The sequence below is a fragment of the Microcaecilia unicolor genome, chromosome 2 (genome assembly GCF_901765095.1).
Source record: "Microcaecilia unicolor chromosome 2, aMicUni1.1, whole genome shotgun sequence".
Taxonomy (NCBI): domain Eukaryota; kingdom Metazoa; phylum Chordata; class Amphibia; order Gymnophiona; family Siphonopidae; genus Microcaecilia; species Microcaecilia unicolor.
In genome coordinates this window covers 243,693,933-243,719,270 of record NC_044032.1, presented here as the reverse complement: position 1 = coordinate 243,719,270, position 25,338 = coordinate 243,693,933, and the positions used below count along the sequence as shown (strand labels likewise).

At 41.8% G+C, this 25,338-nt stretch overlaps 1 protein-coding gene across 1 annotated transcript in view; it reads left to right on the top strand.

The window, feature by feature from the left end:
• The window catches only part of TRPM3 (transient receptor potential cation channel subfamily M member 3), a 714,222-nt gene that overhangs the window by 485,624 nt on the left and 203,260 nt on the right, over positions 1-25,338 (top strand). Inside the window, exon 9 of the mRNA XM_030193857.1 lies at positions 23,806-23,878. Coding sequence (XP_030049717.1) covers positions 23,806-23,878 — 73 coding nt within the window. The remainder of the gene's footprint in view (positions 1-23,805; positions 23,879-25,338) is intronic.

Sequence of the window (25,338 nt, the reverse complement as noted above, 5' to 3'; positions counted from 1 at the left end):
GTATCATTTGTTCTCCAGTACTCCTGTATACTAGTCTTCACCTCCTCCCTCACCTGTTCCTCTCCCAGGAGTGACTCGTTTAGTTTCCACCTGGTGTTCTTCCTCCTGGGGCCCCATCCCTGTAGTCTAATCCATATCATGGCATGATCAGAGATATGAATTGGTTCTGTTTCAGTCTCCACTATCGTTGGCGCCCAGTTGCGATGTACCCACAACCCATCTATCCTGGTGTAGGAGTTAGCTGCATAAGAGTAGAACGTGTATCCTTTTTGTGTGCCCCTTACTATTCTCCAGCTGTCTACCAACTCCATGTTAGCCAAAAATTTTCGTAGTGCCTTTCTCCCAGGTCCTGACTGGTACCCCCCTCCTCCCGAGTGATCTAATCTCGCATCCAGGGCAATGTTAAAATCTCCTCCCACTATTACCTGCCCTCCTATAAACCCTTGAATCTCCTCCCACAGTGTGCGAAAAAAGTCCCCTTGTCCTATATTTGGGGCATATAGATTGACCAGCGTCACCTCCTTCCCCTGTAACAGCCCCCGGATGGCCACACACCTCCCCGTTGTGTCTTTGAATTCCTTCATGTTAATCATTCCACAGGTCTGTTGTAGCATTATAGCCACGCCCCCCACCTTCCTCCCCCTTGTCCCCTGGTGTACAATCACCTCGTTGTACGTTCTAGAACATAGCAAATGCCCATATCTGGGTCTCAAATGTGTCTCTTGCAAGAACAAAACATCACATTGCATCCTATTAATCTCTTTCATTACCCTCGCTCTCTTTCCTGGGTTATTGAGACCATTCACATTCCAGGAACCCACCTTCAAATCCCCCCCCCCCCCCCCCTCCCCCTGGTCCCCCCTTCCCTCCCTGTCCATCCCTCCCTCTCCCCCTTCCCTGTATCCCTCCCCTACCCGACATGCTTACTACTGCCAGGCAATAAGGAGGGTTCGCATTCCCCCCCAGGCCCCCAGATCTCCAGACCCCTCCTCCTTTACCCATTTATATACCATTTGGGGTCCCCCCCCCACTCTTACCTCCCTTTATTATCCTTCCCTCCCCTTCATCCCTCATACTCTTCGTGGACATCATTAAACAAGTTTGACACTGGTCCCCCTCCCCTCTATCTTACTCCTCTTATTCCCAGCTTCTAATGTCCAACAGCAACCCACCGCCCCCTCCCCAAGCCAGCGTTCCCCTCAGCCTGAGGGCAGTCAATTTCCTGAACATGTCTTTCATACTCATCCAAGTACTGTCTCTCTTGGACTTCAGGAAGCAGTTCTGTCGCCTTTCTTTCCTCTCCTAACTGCCACCTGCCATGCCGAGTCCGGTCGTGGATCCTCTGCCCTTTGTGGCTGGGGCTCTTGGGCTGGAACTCCCTCGCACCCCAGTGCTCTAAGCGCTGCCCATGCTTCCTCCGGTGTTTTCACTTTCTTCGACTTTCCCTTCACCGTAAGCCACACTGCAAAAGGGAACAGCCATCTGTACCGGATCCCTTTGTTTCGCATGAACCCTGTCACTTCTCGCATTGTCCTTCTTTTTTGCAGGGTTACGCCAGCCAGATCTTGATATACTCCTATCTTGTAAGTTTCTTACCCAATTTTTTTTGCTTCTTCCTACTAATCTACTATAATAAAACTCACCCTCAACGTTCTGAAGACAACGTTCTGAAGTCACTCAGTCACTCACTGAAGGGTTCATGGATTCATGGTGGTGAAGCCACAACACTGACCATGTCTCTCTGCCCCGCCCTCACATGACGGACCAATCAGAAAAAACACCCTCAACATTCTGAAACACAAAGGACCATCACAACACCGTTCCCAGGCAACACTAGGCAACGTAAGATGGACCAATCAGAGGAAACTACGTGACAATAAGGGAGAAGCATTCCCCAGCAGAATGGCTCATTATCTGTGCAGCAGGAAGAGCACAGAACCACTGCTGGAACAAGAGAAGAATATTCCTGCTGTGGGTATGTGCAAAAATAGACCGGGGGAGGGGGGGAGAAATTTTTAAATGCCTAATGCCAGTACAGCACAGACTATATTTGGGATCGCTTGACATGGAGTCAGAGGAGCCGGAAAACAACGTGCCCGTCACCATCTGGGACGTGGGCGAACAGGACAAGCTGTGGCCCAGCTGGAAGGATTACCCACGACCCAGCCAGCAGCAAACAGCGACCAAGGAAGGGGTAGGAGTACTCCTTCCCTGCCTAGGAATCGCTGGAGACTGGCTGCCAAACTAACGAAACAACCACACACCAACGCACCACCTCCATCATCAACAACCTGCACACACACACCGCACCCTCACACACTCACACACACACACACACACACACACAATAACTCTGTGACACATACACACACACACACACAAAAAAAACCACATGCTAGCGCCCGTTTCATTGGTTTCGGAAACGGGCCTTTTTTACTAGTCTCTCTATATTTCCTGAAACCTATTATTCTTTCATTTTATTACTCAACTCTCCTTTATCCATCTTTTTTCTCCTTCTCATATCTATCCTCCCTTCCCACTTGGACCTCATCTCTCTCTTACCCTTTCTCTGTTTCTCCTATACTAAGGGGTTCTTTTACTAAGGTGCACTGAAAATGGCTTGCGGTAGTGTAGGCACAAATTTTGAGCACGCACCAATCCGTTTTTCAGCACGCCTGTAAAAAAGCCCTTTTTTTTTTACCGAAAATGGACGTGCGGCAAAATTGCCACACGTCCATTTTGGGTTTGAGATATTACCGCAAGCCATTGGCCTAGCAGTAAAGTCTCACGCGGTAACTGGGTAGTAATGACCTACGCACACCAAATGCTGCTTGGCGTGCGTCTGATATGCGCAGCAGAAAATAAAAATTATTTTCCAGCCGCGTGTATCAGGCGCGTGCCAAAAATGAAATTACCTGTGGCTTAGTAAAAGGGCCCCCTAAGCTCTTTAACTCTCTCATCCATCTGGCACTGTTTCTTTGTTTTGTTGGTGAGGCTTTAGTAACAAAGGCATAATGCCGTAACACCATGCCAATAGTCTGAAGAGTGGTTTTATTTTTCTGACCTTAGCATAGCACATTTCTTATGAATAAAGATAGATAAAGATAGAACTAACACTCCAACCATAAAGCCAAGTAACAACACTTTCAACGTTAAGATGTCTTCCCCTTCCTCATAGAGATACGTGGCATACCACATGTGACCTTTCCCTCCCTCCCTCTCCCCACCCCCCCAGCTAACTACATACATTTTAATTTGTCTGATTATCTTGGAATAATGCTTGGAGCATTCTGGTGTGGCTTTAATATTATCAGATAGCACTGATATTTAACACCAACTAACTAAACTTCAATGGAGAAGTCAAGTGGCTGAAATAGCTGTCCTAAAGTTCTCCTGATACTGGTTAAATTGTGTTGTTGGATTTATTGGTTATTCCACTGAAAATTCAATTGAAGATATCTGGATTATTCCTCCTATTCACCATCCAGCTAAACATTGGCCTCAAAGCATTTTAGGGATCCTTTTACTAAGCCACGGTAAAAAGTGGCTTGTGGTAGTGTAGGCACGGGTTATGGGTGCGAGCAAAATTATTTTTCAGCGCGCCTGTAAAAAAGGCCTCTTTTTCCCCAAAAAAATGGGCGTGTGGCAAAATCAAAATTGCCACGCATCCATTTTGGGCCTCAGACCTTACTGCCAGCCATAGACCTAGTGGTAAAGAATTTGCGCAGTAATGACCTATGCACATCAGATGCCACTTTGCACGTGTCCACTACGCATGCCAGAAAATAAAAAATATTTTTCAGACGCGCGTAGCGGATGCGCACCAAAAATGAAATTTCCGCAAAAGCCACACGGTAAGTCCATTTTGGCACACTTTGGGCACGCGTAGACACTTATGTGGATTAGTAAAGGGGGCCCTTAGTTTGTTTTGCTCAATAATCGACTTGTTTTCAAGCATAAAACTGAATGAGATTTTAGCTACCTACCTGCCTAGTTGTGAGGTATGATGTACAACAAGGACAATATACTTGTTAGAATTCAACACTCTAGGTTTTGTAGAAGCACCATCAATGAGACAATTAAAAATTTTAAATGATTAACCTGCCAGCCTGGACTTTTGGGGGGAGGGGGATTTTATAAAAAGTGTTTACATGTAAAAGGACTTTTATAAAATTACTCCAGGGGTTACATGCATAAATATATGTATGGTGCCAAGAAGGCTCATATTTTTATGCTTTCAGCATGTAGGCATGTTCAGGGACAGAGTCTGTGTGAAGCACGGGCAGAGTACAATTTATGTGTGCTACTTATAAAATACCTATATATGTGCAGACTTTATGCATGAATGTCTGCTCCTAAGCAGGCGTAAATTTCCACAGCTTTGATCTACATGGTGCCCAGACAAAACGGAACCCCCCACCGTTTTTCCAAATAATCCAAAAACAAATGTAATGTAATATAGTTCTTGTATCCTGCCAATTCCCACTAAAATAAAGGTTTAAAGCGGATAACAAAAACAAATAAAAGAGAAAAAGTGAACACTGATCAATTCTACCAAATTAAGAATTTTTTGAATAGATGGGTTTTCAAGGTCTTACGAAATGTAAGGTGATATGGAAGCTCCCGTAAATCCAAAGGTAATGAGAGCCAAAAGTGGACAGCTTGATAGTTAAAGGAATCCACCAAAAGTTTCTTAAACCGTATTCCTGAAAACGATGGAAGAATTTAGTCAATTAGGATCTCTAGAGCTTGTGAGTTCTCCAACGTTTAAAAAATAATCTGGTAAGAACCGTCAAACATCCTAAAAATCATACAGGCCAATTTAGGCGGTCTTTTACTAAGATGCATTAGCATTTTTAGCTAGGGGAGATTCCTAATAAAGGCTGAACTAATGTATTTTCAAAGGTCATACTAAATGTTTATAACTAAGGGGTCCTTTTACGAAGCTGCGGCAAAAGAGGGCTTGCGCTGGCATCAGCACGTGTTTTTTGACATATGCTGAGGCCCCCTTTTACCGCAGCGAGTAAAAGACAGTTTTTTTTAAATAAAATAGACATACAGCAAGTGAAGCACTTGCGATGTACCCATTTCGGGCTCCCGCACTACCCCGACGGTAACTAAGCAGCACACAGCACTGCCCGATTACCGCCGGGTACACACTGGCGCTACAAAAATAAAAATATATTTGTAGTGCTGGAAATGGTGTGTGCTGGGGATGGGAAGTACCACCGAGCTGCCGCGGTAGCCTGGCGGTACTTCCCTTTTAGCGTTGGGCTTACCGCTGCTTTGTAAAAGGGCTCCTAATTGGAAAGTATTTGAATGTGTAAAGGGTCCCGTTTTTTTTCCAGACACCATGTAGATGCGATTTCCAGCACTTTGCCCCTAGTATTTTATCAAGGTAGGTTTGTGTCTTTATAAAATAAGCTCAAATACGCACCTATTTGGCCTTCACACATAGGTGACCTGTTATAAGATTACCCTGCACAGATAAATGCAGAAGTGTCTTGGCTGTACCAGTAAACATTTAAAGATCTGAGAATGATGCTGATGTGGTAGGAGTTGTCTAGCCTGACCAGTCAGCATTGCTTGTTTTAATGCCAGTAATAATAGGCTTGATTCACTACAAACTCCCAGCCAGCAATTCTTTGAATAAAAAAGAGTTTGGGTCTGGTGGGCATGGGGGGGGGGGGGGGGGTACAAAATAATTTGACAGTTGTGAATTTTTTTTTTGTTCCAGTCCCTTTATTAATATCTTTCATCAATTTACATGAATTTTTTCAGCTTGGAGTCTTCACAAAAAACATTGGGCATCAGAGATGTGGCATCCAAAACACATATTTCTACATTTGTTGCACAGATGCATCCAATTTAGATCCCTAATTACTGCAGTCATCACTTCTTTTTGTCCTAGGTTGATGCATCCTTCCAATTCATAACTTTAAATTTAACAGTAATAGCTAACAAAAGAAGTCAAATAAATGTATATCTCTTTTAGAAATTGGGGTATGTAAATCCATCAATTTCCAAATAATAATATTGTATGTAGGCATTTCGTGACTAATTGAAACAGTCGAGACCACTGTTCAAATATCTGCTTGATAATCTCACTGAAGGGCTGGGCTGTGATCGCCCAACCAGAAGCAGCAATCAGCCTGTCACACTGTTCTCCCTGAACAGTGAAGGATTGGGACATAGAACTGAAGGCCAAAAGGAACAAGAGGACAGGGTAATATTTTTCTATGAGAGGCAGAAAGAGAGAGAGAGAGAGAGAGAGAGATCAATGACTGACATAAAGGTGTATCAAAGAAATTAAGAGGAAAGAGAAACTTGCTTTCTAAAGTCAGAGATAAAGCAGTGAGCACAGCAGTAGTGAGGTCACAATACAGATTGACATCACTGCCTAACTGGTTCCTAGTCCTGTGTGTACCCAGCACATCTGTTTCTAGAAATTCACTATGAATACGAATTGAGACATAGAACTGAAGGGTGAAAGGAGCAAGCGGATAGGGTAATATTTTGCTATGGGAGTTAGAGAGAGAGAGAGAGAGAGAGACAAAATTAAAACTAAAATGAAATGGAAAGAGAAAGATCAATGGCTGACACAAACAGGATTTGAGTGCCTGGATAGAGTAGTGAGTACAGCAGTGAAGAGGTCACAATACAGAGTGACATCACTGCCTAGCTGGTTGCAAGTCCTGGGTGTTCCCAGAACCCTTTTTCCAAGAAATTCATTAGGAGAACAGACTGAGAAGCAGAATTGAAAGGTGACAGTAGCAAGAGGATAGGGTTATATCTCACTGTGAGAGGGAAAGAAAGAAAGATACAGGGTATTAAAGAGGAGGAGAGAGATGACTGAGAAACTGAGGACCTGGGATAGAGCAGTGAGTAGAGCAGTGGTGATGTCACATAGAGTGGTATCACTGCCTAGCTGGCTGCTAGTCCTGTGTGTGCCCAGCACATCTGTTCCTGGAAATTCACTAGACGTATGGATTGAGACATAGAACTGAAAGAAGAAAGGAGCGAGAGGATAGGGTTATATTTTGCTGTGAGAGGCAGAGAGAGAGAATGAAATGTACACTGAAATGGAATGGGAAAGATCAGTGTTTTACACAAACAACGGGGAAGTATAAGAGTAGAGAGATGATAGAGAAACCGACTGAGTGCCTGGGATAGAGCAGAGAGCAGAGCAGTGATGAGGTCGCAATACAGAGTGACATCACTACTACTGTGTGTGCCCAGCACACCCTTTCCTGGAAATTCACTAGGAGTAAAAAGTTGAAAAGTGTGCACTTACAGTGTAACATAGTAGGGTTTTTTCCAACTGTTAGACTTTGGCTTAGGCCTATGACTTAGACTTAGGCCTAAAGAGTTAGGTACATTTTAGAAGATGTGAGAGACAGTAGACCATCCATTTTTTTACTACATTGTGATATGCAAGAAACAATCTGCTCCCCCTTTTCCTAGGCTGTACCATACTATTTACATTAAATAAAAAACAAAGACTACTGCTAAGGGATACCCCTGCCCCTGTTTCCAGGCTGATAATAAGAGTGTTGACTAGGAAATCCTCCCTACCTCCTGTCCAAAAAAAAGGACAGTGGTGGGTTGCTCAACTAAAACTGACCTGTTGGAAGAGCGAGGTGGGGAATTCCCCTGCTTTTAACTTTTTTTTTTTCAAGGAAGACGTAGTTTTATGCATTTTCAAATAAGAAAGGAGAGAGGGAAGGGGGTTGGTGGCCATGTGGGGATCATTTTTTAAACATGAGAAGGAAAGTGGTCTAGTAGCTCATAGAGGTATTTTGTACATTTAAGAGAGAGAGAGCAGAACTCTGGTGACTCTGTAATAGAGTGGTCTTCATTAATTGTTAAGCTGGAGCCATTTTGGATTCTAATCAGCTGAAGAAGAGCCGCCAAATATCTTCCCATGCGAGGCCATAACACTACTGACTGATATGTGTCAATGACATCCATCCCCACCAACCCACCTTCAAACTTCATTGGGGGGTATCCTCAAGGCTGTGAGTATTTCCCAATGCATTTTCTTTTGTCTATTGAGAAATGCCTTGTCCTTCAAGCATGTAACTCTTCCTTCCATTCACTTCTCCTTTTGGTCCTGAGCCTGGGTAGAAAGGCAGAGTAGCAGAAAAAAAGACATTGAGGGCTGCCACAGAGGTCTCTGGGGGCTGCTATTGGCCCCTGGGCCTTGCATTGAAGAACACTGCCAAAGAGTCATGGAAGTTCATGGTGAGTTACATTCAAATAAACGTAATGCTGTTAAAGCTCTAGAACAGTCGTTTTCAACCTTTTTTTCAGTTGGGACACCACCAAATGGACAATGCTGATAGATGTGGCACACTGCATACATGACCCTCACGAATCTCTTGGCCTGACACAGTATAGTAGTTCTTACAAGTTAAATGTAAACATGTTCTGCACCTGCAAAAATATAACCTCCCCACCCCCACCCCCAACAACAAGTGCTGGTGAGAATTAAGATATTTCTCAATGGAAGTCATTCTACAATAAACCATTCTGATTCTCATGTCATGTGAGTAATAGCAAAATAAATCTCTCTACTACCAGGCATACTATGAAATAATACAAAACCTGAAAAAAAATCTTAACTCAAAATACATGTAGCAAACATGCCATATAACAGTAGCACTAATCCTACAATTCAAACAGCCAGAACCCTATCAGCACTACAAATGTTACAATGAGCCCTAGAACATCAACTCTACTGCAGGTAAAACAGAACAAGTAGGATTGCTACAAATCTCTACACAGAAATACTGAACCTTTGTCATATGCGAACTACAGACCCACACCAAACACAGAACAAGGTATCAGAAATTAGAAATATGAAGGCAAAAACTAAACTGGGAGCCCCAAGAAGTCCAATTCAGCATACACTGCAACATCAGAAAAGTACAAACAGAAAAATATTTCCTCTTCTACTGTACATAATACAAAGACATCAGCAAACATTTCCCAAACTAACATATTCCAGTAAATAAATTCAAAATAAAACATCTTATTTTAAACTTTGTTGTCTGGACATTTTATTTTTTTTAACCTCCCAGGTGCAATATTTTTATCTCTCTCTCTGTCTTCCCTCCTGTTTGTCCAACATCTTTCCCTCTCTCCTCTCCACCCCCAGGTCCAATATCTCTCCCTCTCTCCCTCTCTCTTCTCTCCCTCCCCCCCCCCCCCCATTTCTCTCTCTACCCCTGGGTCTAACATTTCTCCACCCCTACTGTTGTGTCATAGAGCACCTCTCTCCTCCCCCCCCCCCCCCCAATGTTCAGTCCAGCATCTCTCTCCCTCCCCACCATGTGTGGTCTGGCATCTGTTTCTCCCTCTCTCCCCATCATATGCATTCCAGCATCTCTCTTCCCCCATGCATAGATCAGTATCTCTCTCTTCCTCCCTCCCCCCCCCCCAGGTGTGGTTCAGCTTCTCTCTCTCCCTCCACCTTTGCACAATCTGGCATCACTCTCTACCATCACCCCCACCTCATACACAGTCTGGCATCTCTCTCTCCATGCCCCCCATTCATAGTCTGGCATCTCTCTTGCCCCATACCCCCTCCTGTACATGGTCTGGCATCTCTCTTTCCTTCACCCCCCCCCCCCCCATGCGTGGTTTGGCTTCTCTTCCTCCCCCTCCCCCATGCATGTCCAGCATCTCCCCCACTTCCCTCTTGTTCCCCTCCCTTTTCACAGTTCAGCATTCCTTCCTCTCTCTAAATCCCCCCCCGCCCCCCAACCAAGCCCCATGTACCTTAAATCTTCATGTTTTCTGGAGATGACAGTTCCTGGCAGCAGCAATCAGCATATGCTGCCTACGGCCTGCTCTGGAGCTTTTCCTCTGAGCCGTTTCACCCCTGCGGAAACCACAAGTTGTGTCAGAAGGGACAAGATGGGTCAAAGGAAAGGATCCATAGCAGGCGGCAGGCAGCATATGCCGATCACTGCAGCTACCAGCAAACTTCACTTCAACAAAGAGAATACTAGAGAGAAATTTTAACGTAGACAGGGGAACAGAGGAAGGGGAAGAAATTGAGAGAGAAGGAGAGATAGCGAACTGCATGGGCAGAAGGAGGGGCGGCGAGCAAGAGATGTTGGCTTCTGGGGTAAAGAGAAGTAGCAGCAATGGTTAAACACACCTAGCCAGTTTGCCTTTCATAAATACAATAGAATCAGGGAATCTAGATGCCCTGACTGAGTTCAGATTCATAGGGTGAATTAAACACATAAATTAGACATGTGATGGGTTAGTAGAAATGATGAAAGATCAGATGGATCTGTGAGCCTAAATGGAACATCTTTACAGGAAGGTGAAAGACCTGGGCCTAAGAAGAGATTCTGCATTACCTAAGCATAGCAGGAGTTAAAGTATTATGGATACAGAAGACAAAATTATATAAAAGTACGGGGGGACAATATTTTAAAGCATTTATCTGGGTAGCAGTATTGCTTCCTGGGTAAATGACACCAATACAGATATTCATCAGCAGTATCCAGAGAGTGCCAGAGTGGTCTGGGGGGAGAGAGGACAAAGAAACAATTTATCCAGATAATTAGGAGAGCAAAAACTAGTCCTGGGTGCTATCCAGAGAAGCCATCTAGATAGCAGCTGAAAATCACTGCTCTCTTGATACTGGCAGTCACTATCCAGATATTGCCACTGAATATCTATATTTATTTGCTCGTGGCAGCTGCATTTAAAAAGAACGCTGACCACTATGGGCTCACTACAGTGTACAATCTGACTATGCAATCTGCTCTGTATCAGTAACTTTCACCTTCATGACCCCTTGCATTATGTGTATGTCTATTGTAATTTGCTATACTGTCCCTTCCTTCTAGATAACAGAGCAGTTTACAATTAAAATCACAGAAATGAAATGGAACTCAATTATAATTAAAAAGCAGGGCAATTTTTTAAAAAGGTGGTTAAAAGAAAGGCAAAGACTAGGAAAGTCAAAAAGGAATGCAGGCAGTGCAAATCTACATCCTAATCCACTGAGTCTGACTACTTGGGGAAAGAAAGATTGAACAAGTGTGTTTTAAGATGAGCCTTGAATCACTGATAAGAGGATTCAACTCTCAGGGCATAGGGGAATCCATTCTATAAATAAAGAAGGGAGAATGCTTAGTAGAATCAAAGCTAGCATACGCTACAGCAAGAATATTAAGACAGACATGAAGTGAGCAGAGTGAACAAGCAGGAGTATGGAATGTGATGGCAGATATGAAGTAGGAGGGGTTGCCAGTAGTTGAAACCTTATGAGCCAAAGTTCAAAGTTTCAAGTGTTCAAGAATTCTGAAATATACTGGAAGCCAATGATATTGCAGACAAAGTGGCGTAACATGATCAAATTAATTTGCACAGCATAGAAATCTGATGGCTGTGTTCTGAATAGTATGAAGACATATAAGTTCCAATGTACCATAACCTACATAGACTACATTGCAGTAGTCAAGACATGATGTGATAGGAGCATGAATCATGATGTTCTGGCTGTCTCATCAAGATAGCTGTGCAAGAAGCAAAACTGTTGGAGTCAATGAAAGCTGGCCTTCACCACTGAGGACACTGGGGAGCACAGGAAAGTTGGTAATTGATAATGATGGAACTTTGTAAGTCTAAGTGCTTTGAAAATACGCCTCTAAGTATTTAAAAACATCAACAAAAATGATGAGACCTCAAAAGACAAGGGCTCCAGACAGATGGAATGGCCACCTAGTAACCCAAGAAGGGCACTAATATCACAGTCTTGAATTAGAGTGACTAAGAAAAATATTGAGCAAAAGAGGAATGAGCACAGAGCCCTATGAAACCACAGAGTAAAGGACAGGGTGTTGAAGATGATTTGCCTGAAAGAACAGTGAACAACCAGTGGTAAACCAATCCTATTGGAGAACTAGACTAGCAAGTCCAATATCAAAATGTCTATTAAGCAGAAGGTTATCATCTACCAGATCAAACGCTGCTAAAACATCTAAGTATACTGCCAGAGCCATCCAGTCTGTCTCTAGAATACTGTGGATTTCATTCAACAAGGCAATTAGCACAGTCTCAGTGCTGTGTCCAGATCTAACATAAGAGAACATAAGAGTAGCCATACTGGGTCAGACCAATGGTCCATCTAGTATCCTGTTTTCCAAACAGTGGCCAAGCCAGGTCAAAAGTACCTGGCAGAAACCCGAATCGTGGCAACACTCCACACTACAAATCCTGGAGCAAGCAGTTCCTTCCCATGTCAGTCTCAATAGCAGACTATAGACTTTTCCTCCAGGAATTTGTGCAAACCTTTTTTAAACCCAGATACATTAACCGCTGTTACCACCTCCTCTGGCAAAGAGTTCCAGAGCTTAACTATTTGTTGAGTGAAAAAATATTTCCTCCTATTTGTTTTAAAAGTATTTCCATGTAACTTCCTCGAGTGTCCCCTAGTCTTTGTACTTTTGGAACAAGGAAAAAATTGATTTACTTCTACTCGTTCTACACTACTCAGGATATTGTAGACCTCAATCATATCTCCACTCAGTCGTCTCTTTTCCAAGCTGAAGAGCCCTAATCTCTTTAGCCTTTCCTCATAGTTGCTCTTCTTTGAACCTTTTCTAATTCCACTATATCTTTTTTGAGATACGGTGACCAGAACTGAACGCAATACTCAAGGTGTGGACGCACCATGGAGCAATACAAAAGCATTATAGTATTTTCGGTCTTATTCACCATCCCTTTCCTAATAATTCCTAGCATCCTGTTTGCTTTTTTGGCCACCGCTGCAAACTAAGCAGAAGATTTCAGCGTATTATCTACAATGACACCCAGATCTTTTTCTTGAGCGCTGACCCCCAAGGTGGACCCTAGCATCAGGTAACTGTGATTCGGATTATCCTTTCCAATGTGCATCAGTTTGCATTTGTCCACATTAAATTTCATCTGCCATTTGGACGCCCAGTCTTCCAATTTCCTAAGGTCTTCCTGCAATATTTCATAGTCCGCATGTGTTTTAACAACCTTGAATAGTTTTGCATCATCTGCAAATTTGATCACCTCACTCGTCATTCCGATTTCCATATCATTTATAAATATGTTAAATAGTACCGGTTCCAGTACAGATCCCTGCGGCACTCCAATGTTCACTCTTCTCCATTGAAAGAAATTACCATTTAACCCTACCCTCTGTTTTCTGTCCAATAACCAATTCCTAATCCACACCAGAACCTTGCTTCCTATCCCATGACTCTTTAATTTTCTCAGGAGTCTCTCATGACGAACTTTATCAAAAGCTTTCTGAAAATCTAGATACACTACATCAACCGGTTCACTTTTATCCACATGTTTATTCACACCTTCAAAGAAATGAAGCAAATTGGTGATGACTCTGTCCCATTAAACCATGTTTGTCTACGTGTTCTATAATTTTATTCTTTATAATAGTTTCCACTATTTTGCCCGGCACCAACATCAGGCTTACCGGTCTATAATTTCCCGAATCACCCCTAGAACTCTTTTTAAAAATCGGCATCACATTGGCCACCCTCCAATCTTCAGGTACTACGGACAATTTTAATGACAGGTTACATATTACTAACAGCAGATAAGCAATTTCATGCTAGAGTTCTTTGAGTACCCTTGGATGTATGCCATCCAGTCCGGGTGATTTACTACTGTTTAATTTGTCAGTTTGGCTCAGAACATCTTCCAGGTTCACAGAGATTTCTTTCAATTCCTCTGCATCATCACCCTTGAAAACCACTTCCGGTACAGGAAGATCTCTTACATCTTCTTCCGTAAAGACAGAAACAAAGAATTCATTCAGTTTCTCCGCTATGGCCTTGTCCTCCATGAGCGCCTCTTTTGCTCCTTCTTGATCTAATGGTTCCACGGATTCCCTTGCAAACATTCTGTTTCTGATGTAGCTGAAAAATTTGCTGTCAGTTTTAGCCTCTGCGGCAAGTTTCTCTTCATATTCTCTTTTAGCCTTCTTTATTAATGCTTTGCAACTGACTTGCCAGTGCTTATGTTGCTTCTTATTTTCATCGTTTGGGTCCTTTTTCCACTCTTTGAAGGACAATCTTTTGGCTGTAATGGTCTCGTTTACTTTACCTTTTAACCATGCTGGCTGATGTTTTCCCTTCTTTCCACCTTTGCAAATACATGGAATGCATCTGGACTGGGCTTCTAAGATGGTATTTTTGAATAACATCTGCGCCTGATTTAGTGACGTAACATTTGCAGCCAATCCTTTTAGTTTATTTTTAACCATTTACCTCATTTTATTATAGTCGCCCTTTCGAAAATTAAACGCAGCTACAGTAGATTTGTTTAGCGGGTTCATCCCAGATAGTAGCTCAAACTTGATCATGTTATGATCACTGTTTCCCAACACCGCAACCTCTTGCACTATGCCCTGCATGCCACCAAGTACCAGAACCAAAATGGTTCCCCCTCTCCTCAGTTCCTGGACCAGCTGCTCAAAGAAACAGTTCTTTATTACATCTAGAAATTTTATCTCCCTGGCACTCCCTGATGTAACATTTATCCAGTCAATATTGGGGTAATTGAAATCAAAAAGGGTAGTAGAATAATATCAATGTAAAACTCAACAATTCCACTACAATGCACCTGAGTGTTGGAGGTGTGTAATCGCTAGTATATATGAAATGTGGAGAAAAAAAGACTTCAGAAATCCTAGAGAATACTCCTTATGTGGATATCACCATACATGTGTGGAGTACTCTGCTTCTTCAATCACTAGTCTTCACAAAAAAAACTCCACTCTTCTTATTCATATAATACATGCACATACACCTATCACAATACTCAAAGGTGAAGGCAACTAATTAAGACATTCGGTGAATGCAAAAACTACTTAGCTTGAATGTTCTTAAAACTGTCCATTCTCCAACAGCATACGATGTTCACAAAGCCCAACAGGAGACCCTGTTTCGCCCCAATTAGGCTGTTTCAAGGGCCAGAACTTTAATCCAGACAGCTAGTTTTCCATCTTTAAACTTCACCGCATTCAACTGCCTCTGATCGGCGTCTTAAACTCGAATCCCGCTTCCTTCTTCTATATATACGTCATTTCCTTCCTCCTAGACGTAATGAATTCACAGCAACAACTTTATTGGCAGAAACACAATTCACAAAAAAGCTTTCCACTCAATTGAAATATTCAATCCCTTGGGGATTACAGTCTGCAACATGTATATCCATCTCTGTTCTTTCTGTCTTAACTTCTTTCTTATATCCCCTCTGCGTTCTGAAACCTGAATTTGCTCCAGAACCACACATTGTAAATCACAAAAATCATGTTGTTTCAAAAGGCAATGAGAAACCAGAGGTTCATATGTCTTCTTAGCCTGTATGCAGTGTCTATGTTCAATCAATCGCGTTTTCAACATTCTAGAGGTTTGTCCCACATAATACAAATTGCAAGTGCATTTTAATAAATAGATCACATTCATGGATTGACAATCCGTCCAGGACTTTAAATGGTAAGACTTGCCCGTGTGAGGATCCGTGAATTCATCCACATCCATCATGATGTGACACACCGAACACTGCCCACATGCTTTATGATGTCCTGTTCTGGCAGCCAAATAATTCTCACGATTCCATGTGTCAGCACCACATAGCAAGTCATTCAAATTGCTCTGTCTTTGATAAGCAAACAAAATCCTTAAATCCCGGAAACAAGGATAAATATGCAACATTGCCATGTGTTTTTTGATAATCTTCACCATTCTATTTGTGTGAATGTTGTATTTTGTTACAAAAGTCACCACCTCTTGTTGTTCCACTGTACTAGTGTCAGGATTAAGCAGCCATTCTCTATGATTATAATAAGCCCGTTTCCTCGCTCGAGCTACCAAGGACTTCGGATAACCCCTATCTTGTAATTTCTGTTGTAAATGAGATGTCTGTTGAAAATATCACTCGCTGGTAGAACAAATTTTGCGATATCGCAAAAATTGTGCAAAAGGAATGTTTGTCTTACAATGACTCGGGTGCATGCTTTGAAAATGTAATGTGGTATTCCGATCAGTGGGTTTGACGAACACAGACGTTTCCAATTTATTCTGAACGATATTAACCTGTACATCCAAAAAAGAGATAGAAACCTCACTGAGAGCATATTCAAATTTAATAGTCTCATGGCATCCATTTAAATATGTCACAAATTCACGTAATTCTGTGGAAGTACTGCCCCAGAGAACAAAAATGTCGTCTATGTACCGCCACCAACTTTTCAACCACTGATTCCATCTTGATTTATACACCCATACACGTTCAAAATGTTCCATAAACAGATTCGCGATAGTGGGCGAACATGCTGCTCAAGCACCAAGTCTTGAAGGTAGGAATTTAGGATTTCTTACCAAAAAAGAATTTTCTTTTTTGGATTTTCGTGGCTTTAAAATTCCCGTATTTTATACTTTGCCTAAGATCCATAAAAATGCTGTCAAACCACCAGGGCGCCCTATAGTAGCAGCCAGGGGATCGTTATTAGAACGTCCAGCTCAATTCATAGACAAGATTTTACAACCTTTTTTGTCTGAAATAGATTCTTATGTGAAGGATAGTTCTCATTTTTTACGACTTTTGGAAACAAAGAGCACTGATATGTATGGGACCACACTGTTGGTGACATTAGATGTTTGCTCGCTCTACACCTCGATTCCTCAAAATGAAGCGATTGAAATTTTGGAGCAAGTTTTGAATAGAAGAGAACGGCCCTATTTGGTTCCCACAGATTTTGTGTTGAACCTGATCAGGATCACACTAGCTGAAAATTATTTTACCTGTAATAAGAAATATTATATACAAAAATCAGGAGTCTCTATGGGAGCAGCATGTTCGCCCACTATCGCGAATCTGTTTATGGAACATTTTGAACGTGTATGGGTGTATAAATCAAGATGGAATCAGTGGTTGAAAAGTTGGTGGCGGTACATAGACGACATTTTTGTTCTCTGGGGCGGTACTTCCACAGAATTACGTGAATTTGTGACATATTTAAATGGATGCCATGAGACTATTAAATTTGAATATGCTCTCAGTGAGGTTTCTATCTCTTTTTTGGATGTACAGGTTAATATCGTTCAGAATAAATTGGAAACGTCTGTGTTCGTCAAACCCACTGATCGGAATACCACATTACATTTTCAAAGCATGCACCCGAGTCATTGTAAGACAAACATTCCTTTTGCACAATTTTTGCAATATCGCAAAATTTGTTCTACCAGCGAGCGATATTTTCAACAGACATCTCATTTACAACAGAAATTACAAGATAGGGGTTATCCGAAGTCCTTGGTAGCTCGAGCGAGGAAACGGGCTTATTATAATCATAGAGAATGGCTGCTTAATCCTGACACTAGTACAGTGGAACAACAAGAGGTGGTGACTTTTGTAACAAAATGCAACATTCACACAAATAGAATGGTGAAGATTATCAAAAAACACATGGCAATGTTGCATATTTATCCTTGTTTCCGGGATTTAAGGATTTTGTTTGCTTATCAAAGACAGAGCAATTTGAATGACTTGCTATGTGGTGCTGACACATGGAATCGTGAGAATTATTTGGCTGCCAGAACAGGACATCATAAAGCATGTGGGCAGTGTTCGGTGTGTCACATCATGATGGATGTGGATGAATTCACGGATCCTCACACGGGCAAGTCTTACCATTTAAAGTCCTGGACGGATTGTCAATCCATGAATGTGATCTATTTATTAAAATGCACTTGCAATTTGTATTATGTGGGACAAACCTCTAGAATGTTGAAAACGCGATTGATTGAACATAGACACTGCATACAGGCTAAGAAGACATATGAACCTCTGGTTTCTCATTGCCTTTTGAAACAACATGATTTTTGTGATTTACAATGTGTGGTTCTGGAGCAAATTCAGGTTTCAGAACGCAGAGGGGATATAAGAAAGAAGTTAAGACAGAAAGAACAGAGATGGATATACATGTTGCAGACTGTAATCCCCAAGGGATTGAATATTTCAATTGAGTGGAAAGCTTTTTTGTGAATTGTGTTTCTGCCAATAAAGTTGTTGCTGTGAATTCATTACGTCTAGGAGGAAGGAAATGACGTATATATAGAAGAAGGAAGCGGGATTCGAGTTTAAGACGCCGATCAGAGGCAGTTGAATGCGGTGAAGTTTAAAGATGGAAAACTAGCTGTCTGGATTAAAGTTCTGGCCCTTGAAACAGCCTAATTGGGGCGAAACAGGGTCTCCTGTTGGGCTTTGTGAACATCGTATGCTGTTGGAGAATGGACAGTTTTAAGAACATTCAAGCTAAGTAGTTTTTGCATTCACCGAATGTCTTAATTAGTTGCCTTCACCTTTGAGTATTGTGATAGGTGTATGTGCATGTATTATATGAATAAGAAGAGTGGAGTTTTTTTTGTGAAGACTAGTGATTGAAGAAGCAGAGTACTCCACACATGTATGGTGATATCCACATAAGGAGTATTCTCTAGGATTTCTGAAGTCTTTTTTTCTCCACATTTCATATATACTAGCGATTACACACCTCCAACACTCAGGTGCATTGTAGTGGAATTGTTGAGTTTTACATTGGTAATTGAAATCACCCATTATTATAGCATTGCCCAATTTGCCAGTTTTCCTAATCTCTGTAAACATTTCTTCATCTGTCTGTTCATTCTGTCCCAGCGGACGGTAGTACAGCCCTACAAGAATACTCCTTCCCTTCACTCATGGAATTTCTATCCATAATGATTCCACACTGCTATCTGTGTCATGTGGAATATTTATTTTAGTTGACTCAATTTCCTCTTTAACATACAGCACAACCCCCCTCCAATTTGATCCTCTCTATCATTGTGATACAATTTGTACCCTGTTAACACAGTGTCCCATTGATTGTCCTCTTTCCACCAAGTTTCTGAGATGCCTTTTATATCTACCTCATCATTTAGTGCTATATATTCTAACTCTCCCATCTTATTTTTTAGGCTTCTAACATTTGTATACAGGCACTTCAAATTGTGTTTTTTCCTTTGATCTACAAGCTGCTTAGAAGTTGAAGGGGATAATGAACATCCTTTATCCTGCTCGCCCATTAAGCACACCTGGCTTACTTTAAGCATTGTTGAAACCTCTCTACTGGGATTCCCTAAATGTCCTGTTTCAATAGTATCCTTCAGGGATACTCCACACCGAACCATGCGCTCCTGGGCACCTGTTGACTTTCTTCCCCATTCTAGTTTAAAAGCTGCTCTATCTCCTTTTTAAAAGTTTGCGCCAGAAGCCTGGCTCCATCCTGGTTAAGGTGGAGCCCATCCTTTCGGAACAGTCTCCCCCTTTCCCAGAATGTCGTCCAGTTCCTAACAAATCTAAATCTGTCATCAATGCACTATCATCTCAACCACGCATTGAGACTTCGGAGCTCTGCCTGACTTTTAGAGCCTGCGCTTGGAATGGGGATCATTTCTGAAAATGCGACCCTGGAGGATCTGGACTTCAGCTTTCTACCTAAGATCCTAAATTTGGCTTCCAGAACCTCCCTCCCACATTTACCTATGTCATTGGTACTCACATGTACCAAGACAGCCGGCTCCTCCCCAGCACTATTTAAGATCCTGTCTACATGATGAGTGAGGTCCGCCACCTTCACACCAGGCAGGCAAGTCACCAGGCGATCATCACGTCCACCAGCCACCCAGCTTTCTATAGGCCTAAATCCCAACTGATGTGGATGGCGGGTGTAAGAATGTTCTCCATGGTCAGAAAGCTGAGAAAAGACTAATTTCTATGTACATATAGGTAAAAAAAAACAAATTTACAGGCAGGTCAACTATTGGAGGTAACGGAGGAGTCAGATATAGTTCTTCAGTATAGGGCAGAAAAAACCTTGCTTCCAAAAACTGGGAACAGTTCCAGTATCCAAATAGTGGTTAATAATGAGGAATACCAGAAACTTTAAACCTAAGGCAGATTCCCTGAGTCATTTTGATGGATGTGAGTCATGATCACAGGTAGTAGGCCTGATAGATATGAGAAGTTTGGTTATGGAAGAAAAAGGGGACAGGTTAAATTAAGACTGCATGCAAGAGAGAGAAAGCTAAAAATTGAACCAATTAAGGATACTTGTTGTGAATGAGCGAAGTCATTAGAGTGATCATGACAAATCACTGATTCTGATTTTAAAGGAGCAGGCCACAGGCCATCAATTTTGGAACTGAAAAATTAAGCAAAGTCCTCTGCACTCCATAGCATATTATTAGATGAAATTGTTTTAGTGGCAGTGAGGTCTGTAATCATGAAAAATAACTTCTTAGAGCTATTGGCAGAATTTTTAATTAAAATAATATACTGTGGCCATTTAACCAAGTCCACTTTAGCATGATAATGACCCATCCTAAACACCAGACAACGAAACATACCAGAACTGGCCAAAACTGAACTCTTTATACTTGACTGCTTAATTTACTGTCACCTTTGAACTCTAACACAATACCACTCTGTACTTCTTAATCCGGAAATGGTGATCGCCATTACGGCACTATGTAAGCCACATCAAGCCTGCAAATAGGTGGGAAAATGTGGGATACAAATGCAACAAATAAATAAATAAATAAATAAACAAACTGTGATTTATATATAGCAAATGATGTGGAGGACCACTGTGTTCTCCACAACTCTCCTAACCTGCCATTTATGGAATGAAGACTACCATGGAACCAGAGATGATAATGAGATAACCCATCAGGAGAGGTCTGGAGAACTTCTAGCTTCTAAAGCTGAATTCAAAGAAGAGTCCCAGAATGAATATTTATTTATTAAGCTTTATGTACCACCTTTTTTGAAATAATTCACTCAAGGTGGTGTACAATAAGAATAAATCAAACATAAGCAATAGATAATTACAGCAGTAACAATATTCAAATAACAATACAAAGTATGGCATAGAGGGACATTTTCAAACAGGGACGACCATCTCTAAGGGCGCCCAACTATAAGGACGGTGCCACGAAGGGGCGGGGCAACGCGTATTATCAAAACAAGATGCATGTCCATCTTTCGTTTCGATAATACGGTCGGGGACGCCCAAATCTTGACATTTAGGTCGACCTTAGAGATGGTCGTCCGCGGTTTTCAGCGATAATGGAAACCAAAGACGTCTATCTCAAAAACGTCCAAATTCAAGCCCTTTGGTTGTGGGAGGAGCCAGCATTTGTAGTGCACTGGTCCCCCTGACATGCCAGGACACCAACCAGGCATCTTAGGGGGCACTGCAGTGGACTTCACAAATTGCTCCCAGGTGCATAGCTCCCTTACCTTGGATGCTGAGCCCCCAAAATCTCCCCCCCCCCCCAGGTCCACCTGCCTGAAGTACACTGCACCCACTACAACTGCTCCAGGGACCTGTATACTGCTGTGATGGACCTCAGTATGGCATTTGAGGCTGGCATAGAGGCTGGCAAAAAAGTATTTTTAAACTTGTTTTTTATGGTGGGAGGGGGTTAGTGACCACTGGGGGAGTAAGGGGAGGTCATCTCTGATTCCCTCCAGTGGTCATGTGATCAGTTCAGGCACCTTTTTGAGGCTTGGTCATGAAAAAAAATGGACCAAGTCAGCTAAGTACTCATCAGGGATGCCCTTCTTTTTTCTAATATCGGCTGAGGATGACCATCTCCTTATCACGCCCCGGTCCCGCCTTCGCTACCCTGCCGACACACCCCCGTGAACTTTGGTCGTCCCTGCGATGGAAAGCAGTCGAGGGTATCAAAAAATCGGCTTTTGATTATGCCAATTTGGACGACCTTGCGAGAAGGATGCCCATCTCCCGATTTGTGTCGAAAGATGGGCCTCCTTCTCTTTCGAAAATAAGCATGATAGTATGCTAGTTACAATGTCAACAAAGTACGTAATAGAACATTTTAATAGCATAGGGTATAAACAAAGATGAAACATATAGATAGATAAGAGAGTAAGAGGAGTTAGAAAATAAGGTGACTAATTTAAAGAAAGTTGTGCATGAGGTCAGAGAGATAATTAAATGTTATCTCAGCTAGGGTAGGCGTGGATAAACATGTCCTGCTGCAATATGTGCAGCCTGTGTCACTCCTTGTGTGTGTGAGACTAAGAAGTTAATTACTTCTTCCATTAAAGGCCTGGTGGAAGAGCCAAGCTTTCACCTGCTTCCTGAAGTAGAGATAGTCTTGTGTTAAGTGCAGCCTTTCAGGCAGTGCATTCCAGAGCATAGGGGCTACTCCGGAGAACTCTCGCTTGCGGGTATCACATTGTGTAATGTCTTTTGGAGACGGTGTGGTAAGGGATGCCCCTTGGGAGGACCTTAGTGTCTTGGAAGTGTGTAGAGGGTCATCCTGTTCTTCAAGTACTCAGGGCCATTTCCTTTAAGGGCCTTGAAGAACAGACACAGAGTTTTTAATTTAGTCCTGTATTGTACTGGTAGCCAATGAAGTTTTTGCAAAAATAGTGTGATGTGGTCACGTCGCTTACAACCTTCTTTCAGTCTTGCTGCAGCATTCTGAATCAATTGGAGCTGGTGCAGACCCTTTGTAGTCAGACCATTATTCAGTGCATTACAGTAATCCGGTCTTGATGTTATCATGGCATGCACAACTGGGATAAGATTTTCCTTCTCAATGTAAAGAGAGAGGCAGCATAGTTGTCGTAAATACTAGAAACAGCTCTTAAAGGTTGCTTGGATTTGGGAAATCAGAGTAAATGTTCAATCTAACTGTATTCTAAGGTTCCTGACATGTGATTTGAAGGGGAGTTCATACTTCCCAAAAGAGATTTTGATGTCAGGTATGTATCCACGTGTATCCAGAGAAGCTCAGTTTTACTTAGGTTCAGGCTTAGCCCATTCTTGAATTGATGTTAGACAGGTAATCAGTTTATTCAGGGCTGTAGGCAAGTCAGGTTCAATGAGTATGAGTAGCTGCACATCATCCGCGTAGATGTAGAACTGAGTGTCCATTGACCTAATCAGCTTGGCTAGTGGCTTAAGGTAGATAGTGAACAGAATATATGAGTGGAGGAGTGGCCTAGTGGTTAGGGTGGTGGACTTTGGTCCTGAGGAACTGAGTTCGATTCCCGGCACAGGCAGCTCCTTGTGACTCTGGGCAAGTCACTTAACCCTCCATTGCCCCATGTAAGCTGCATTGAGCCTGCCATGAGTGGGAAAGTGTGGGGTACAAATGTAACAAATATATATATATATATATATATATATTGATGCACAGAGAAGCACATAAGACAGAGAAGCAAAATTATCAGGAAAAAAGGAGTCCAATGGAGGGAAATGTAGCTGGATCAACATAAGTAAAGTTCTTGGAAACTAAGGGAAACAACCTCACAGAACAAGGAACACTAGGCATTAAGATCTTAAAAGTAATAATGAAGTGATCAGACCATGGGACAGGAGTTAAAGACACTCAGTAAGGCGTGGAGCCAAGTCCCTGTGGGTCAGGATCCGGTCCAGAGTATGGCCAGTAGTATGTGTTGGAAACTAAACTTGATGGCAAAGGTTAAGATCATACAAAAACAAAAGAAAATGTCTTTCTTGAGGTCTTTTAGGGCTGTCCAAATGTAAATTTAACAAATTAAGTATAAATTATGACTGTGTTGTTCTGTTATGTAAATGTCATATTTAATGCACTACCTGTAGGAAAGTCATATTAGCTGTGGAAGTTTTTTTCTGCTCAGTTAGTACTTTAACATATGGGTCAAAAATGGCTACTAACTATAGTATATCTAAAATTTCAGATTACTGTATTCAGAATGGGATCAGAAGGTCACCAGGACATTGACTTAGCTATCTTGACAGCTCTATTGAAAGGTAAGAGTTTCACTCGCTAAGTGGTTCAGATCGAAGTTTAAAAGGACTAGCATACGAACTGTCCTGATTAGATTGACAGCAGTTATTTTGCTCAGATGTATATACAGCTCTTATTTTTTTGTGATGTTTGTTTTTATATTTTATTTGCGTTGTATGTATTTATGATTATGTACGTTCTGCTTGTTCTCCGCTCTGGGTAACAGCAGATTTTAAATAAGAAATCTTTCAATCTAAATGTAATGTGACTCTTGTTTAGGGGATATACAGTACTTTAAGAGTAGATTATTCTGGACATGGCTAGATATATAGGGCACGATATTCAAAGATGGTCATTTACAACCATTCTTTAGAAATCTAGGTATAGGCAGAGTCTAAGGCTGGTATAAATGTCTACACCAGCAATGTAGGTGCAGGTTATGCCACATAAACTGGTATTTTATACAGAAAAGTAGGCACCCACATTTCATTCTTTAAAAAGCACCTATATAAGTGCCTACTCTCAAGCTTAAAGTTGGCACCTCCTTATAAAATTACCCTCCACGTGGGTATTCCATATATCTCAATACACTGCATTTTTACCCTCCAGCATTTATGCCTGCTCAACATCACACGTAACTTCTGACCAAATTGTCCTTTAAGATCTGGGATTTGGAAGAATGCTTGATGGTGGAGATGTGCTTACCATTCTGAGTAGCAAATCCACTTCCCCTCTAGAGGAATTTCAGTTTGGGAGCTGAAACTGGCCTAGAATCCCTAGTCAGCCTTGTTTCAGTTTCAGCCGAAAATGATCGTGTGTTTTCAGGTGAAATCAAAACTTAGTGCTGTGTTCGGTTTTTCCCATGATATAATCTCTCTGCTCGAATAGCCCTCTTCATGAAGAATGACTATTCTGACTCGGTTCTCTGAAATTTGGATTTCATGGCTTTTGCTATACTGGTCAACCAGTATAAAATGTGCCAGCATCTAATATCATAGGAAGTGTATAGTTGTCGCATCAAGCTAAAGTCTAAATATGATTGGCCATTATTATTAGTTCTGATTGGTCAGATATACTATGTGCTGATTGGCTGATATCGATCCTTGTATTTGACATACTCCCATATTTGCCATTAACATCAAGTAGTACCTACAAGTCTACCTAAAAAGTGCAAGATGGTGACTTAAATGAGTGCAAACTGAATTTGTATGAGTGCAGGATGATTTTTACCATAAAATGATATACAACAATTAGCATATATTTCCTCAAGCTAAAGACATAAATGATAAATTACATCAAAAAGGAGTAATCTACACGGGCGATGCAGGATTTATGCAACCCACTGTACATGCATAAATTATAGAATACTACGGCCTTTATGTTAGAATCATCCCTGTGTCTAAATGGCAGCATTTAAAAGTCTGGAGAGGCCCAGACATTTAAATGCCATTACAGAATAGGGACCATTAAGACATGGGGATGC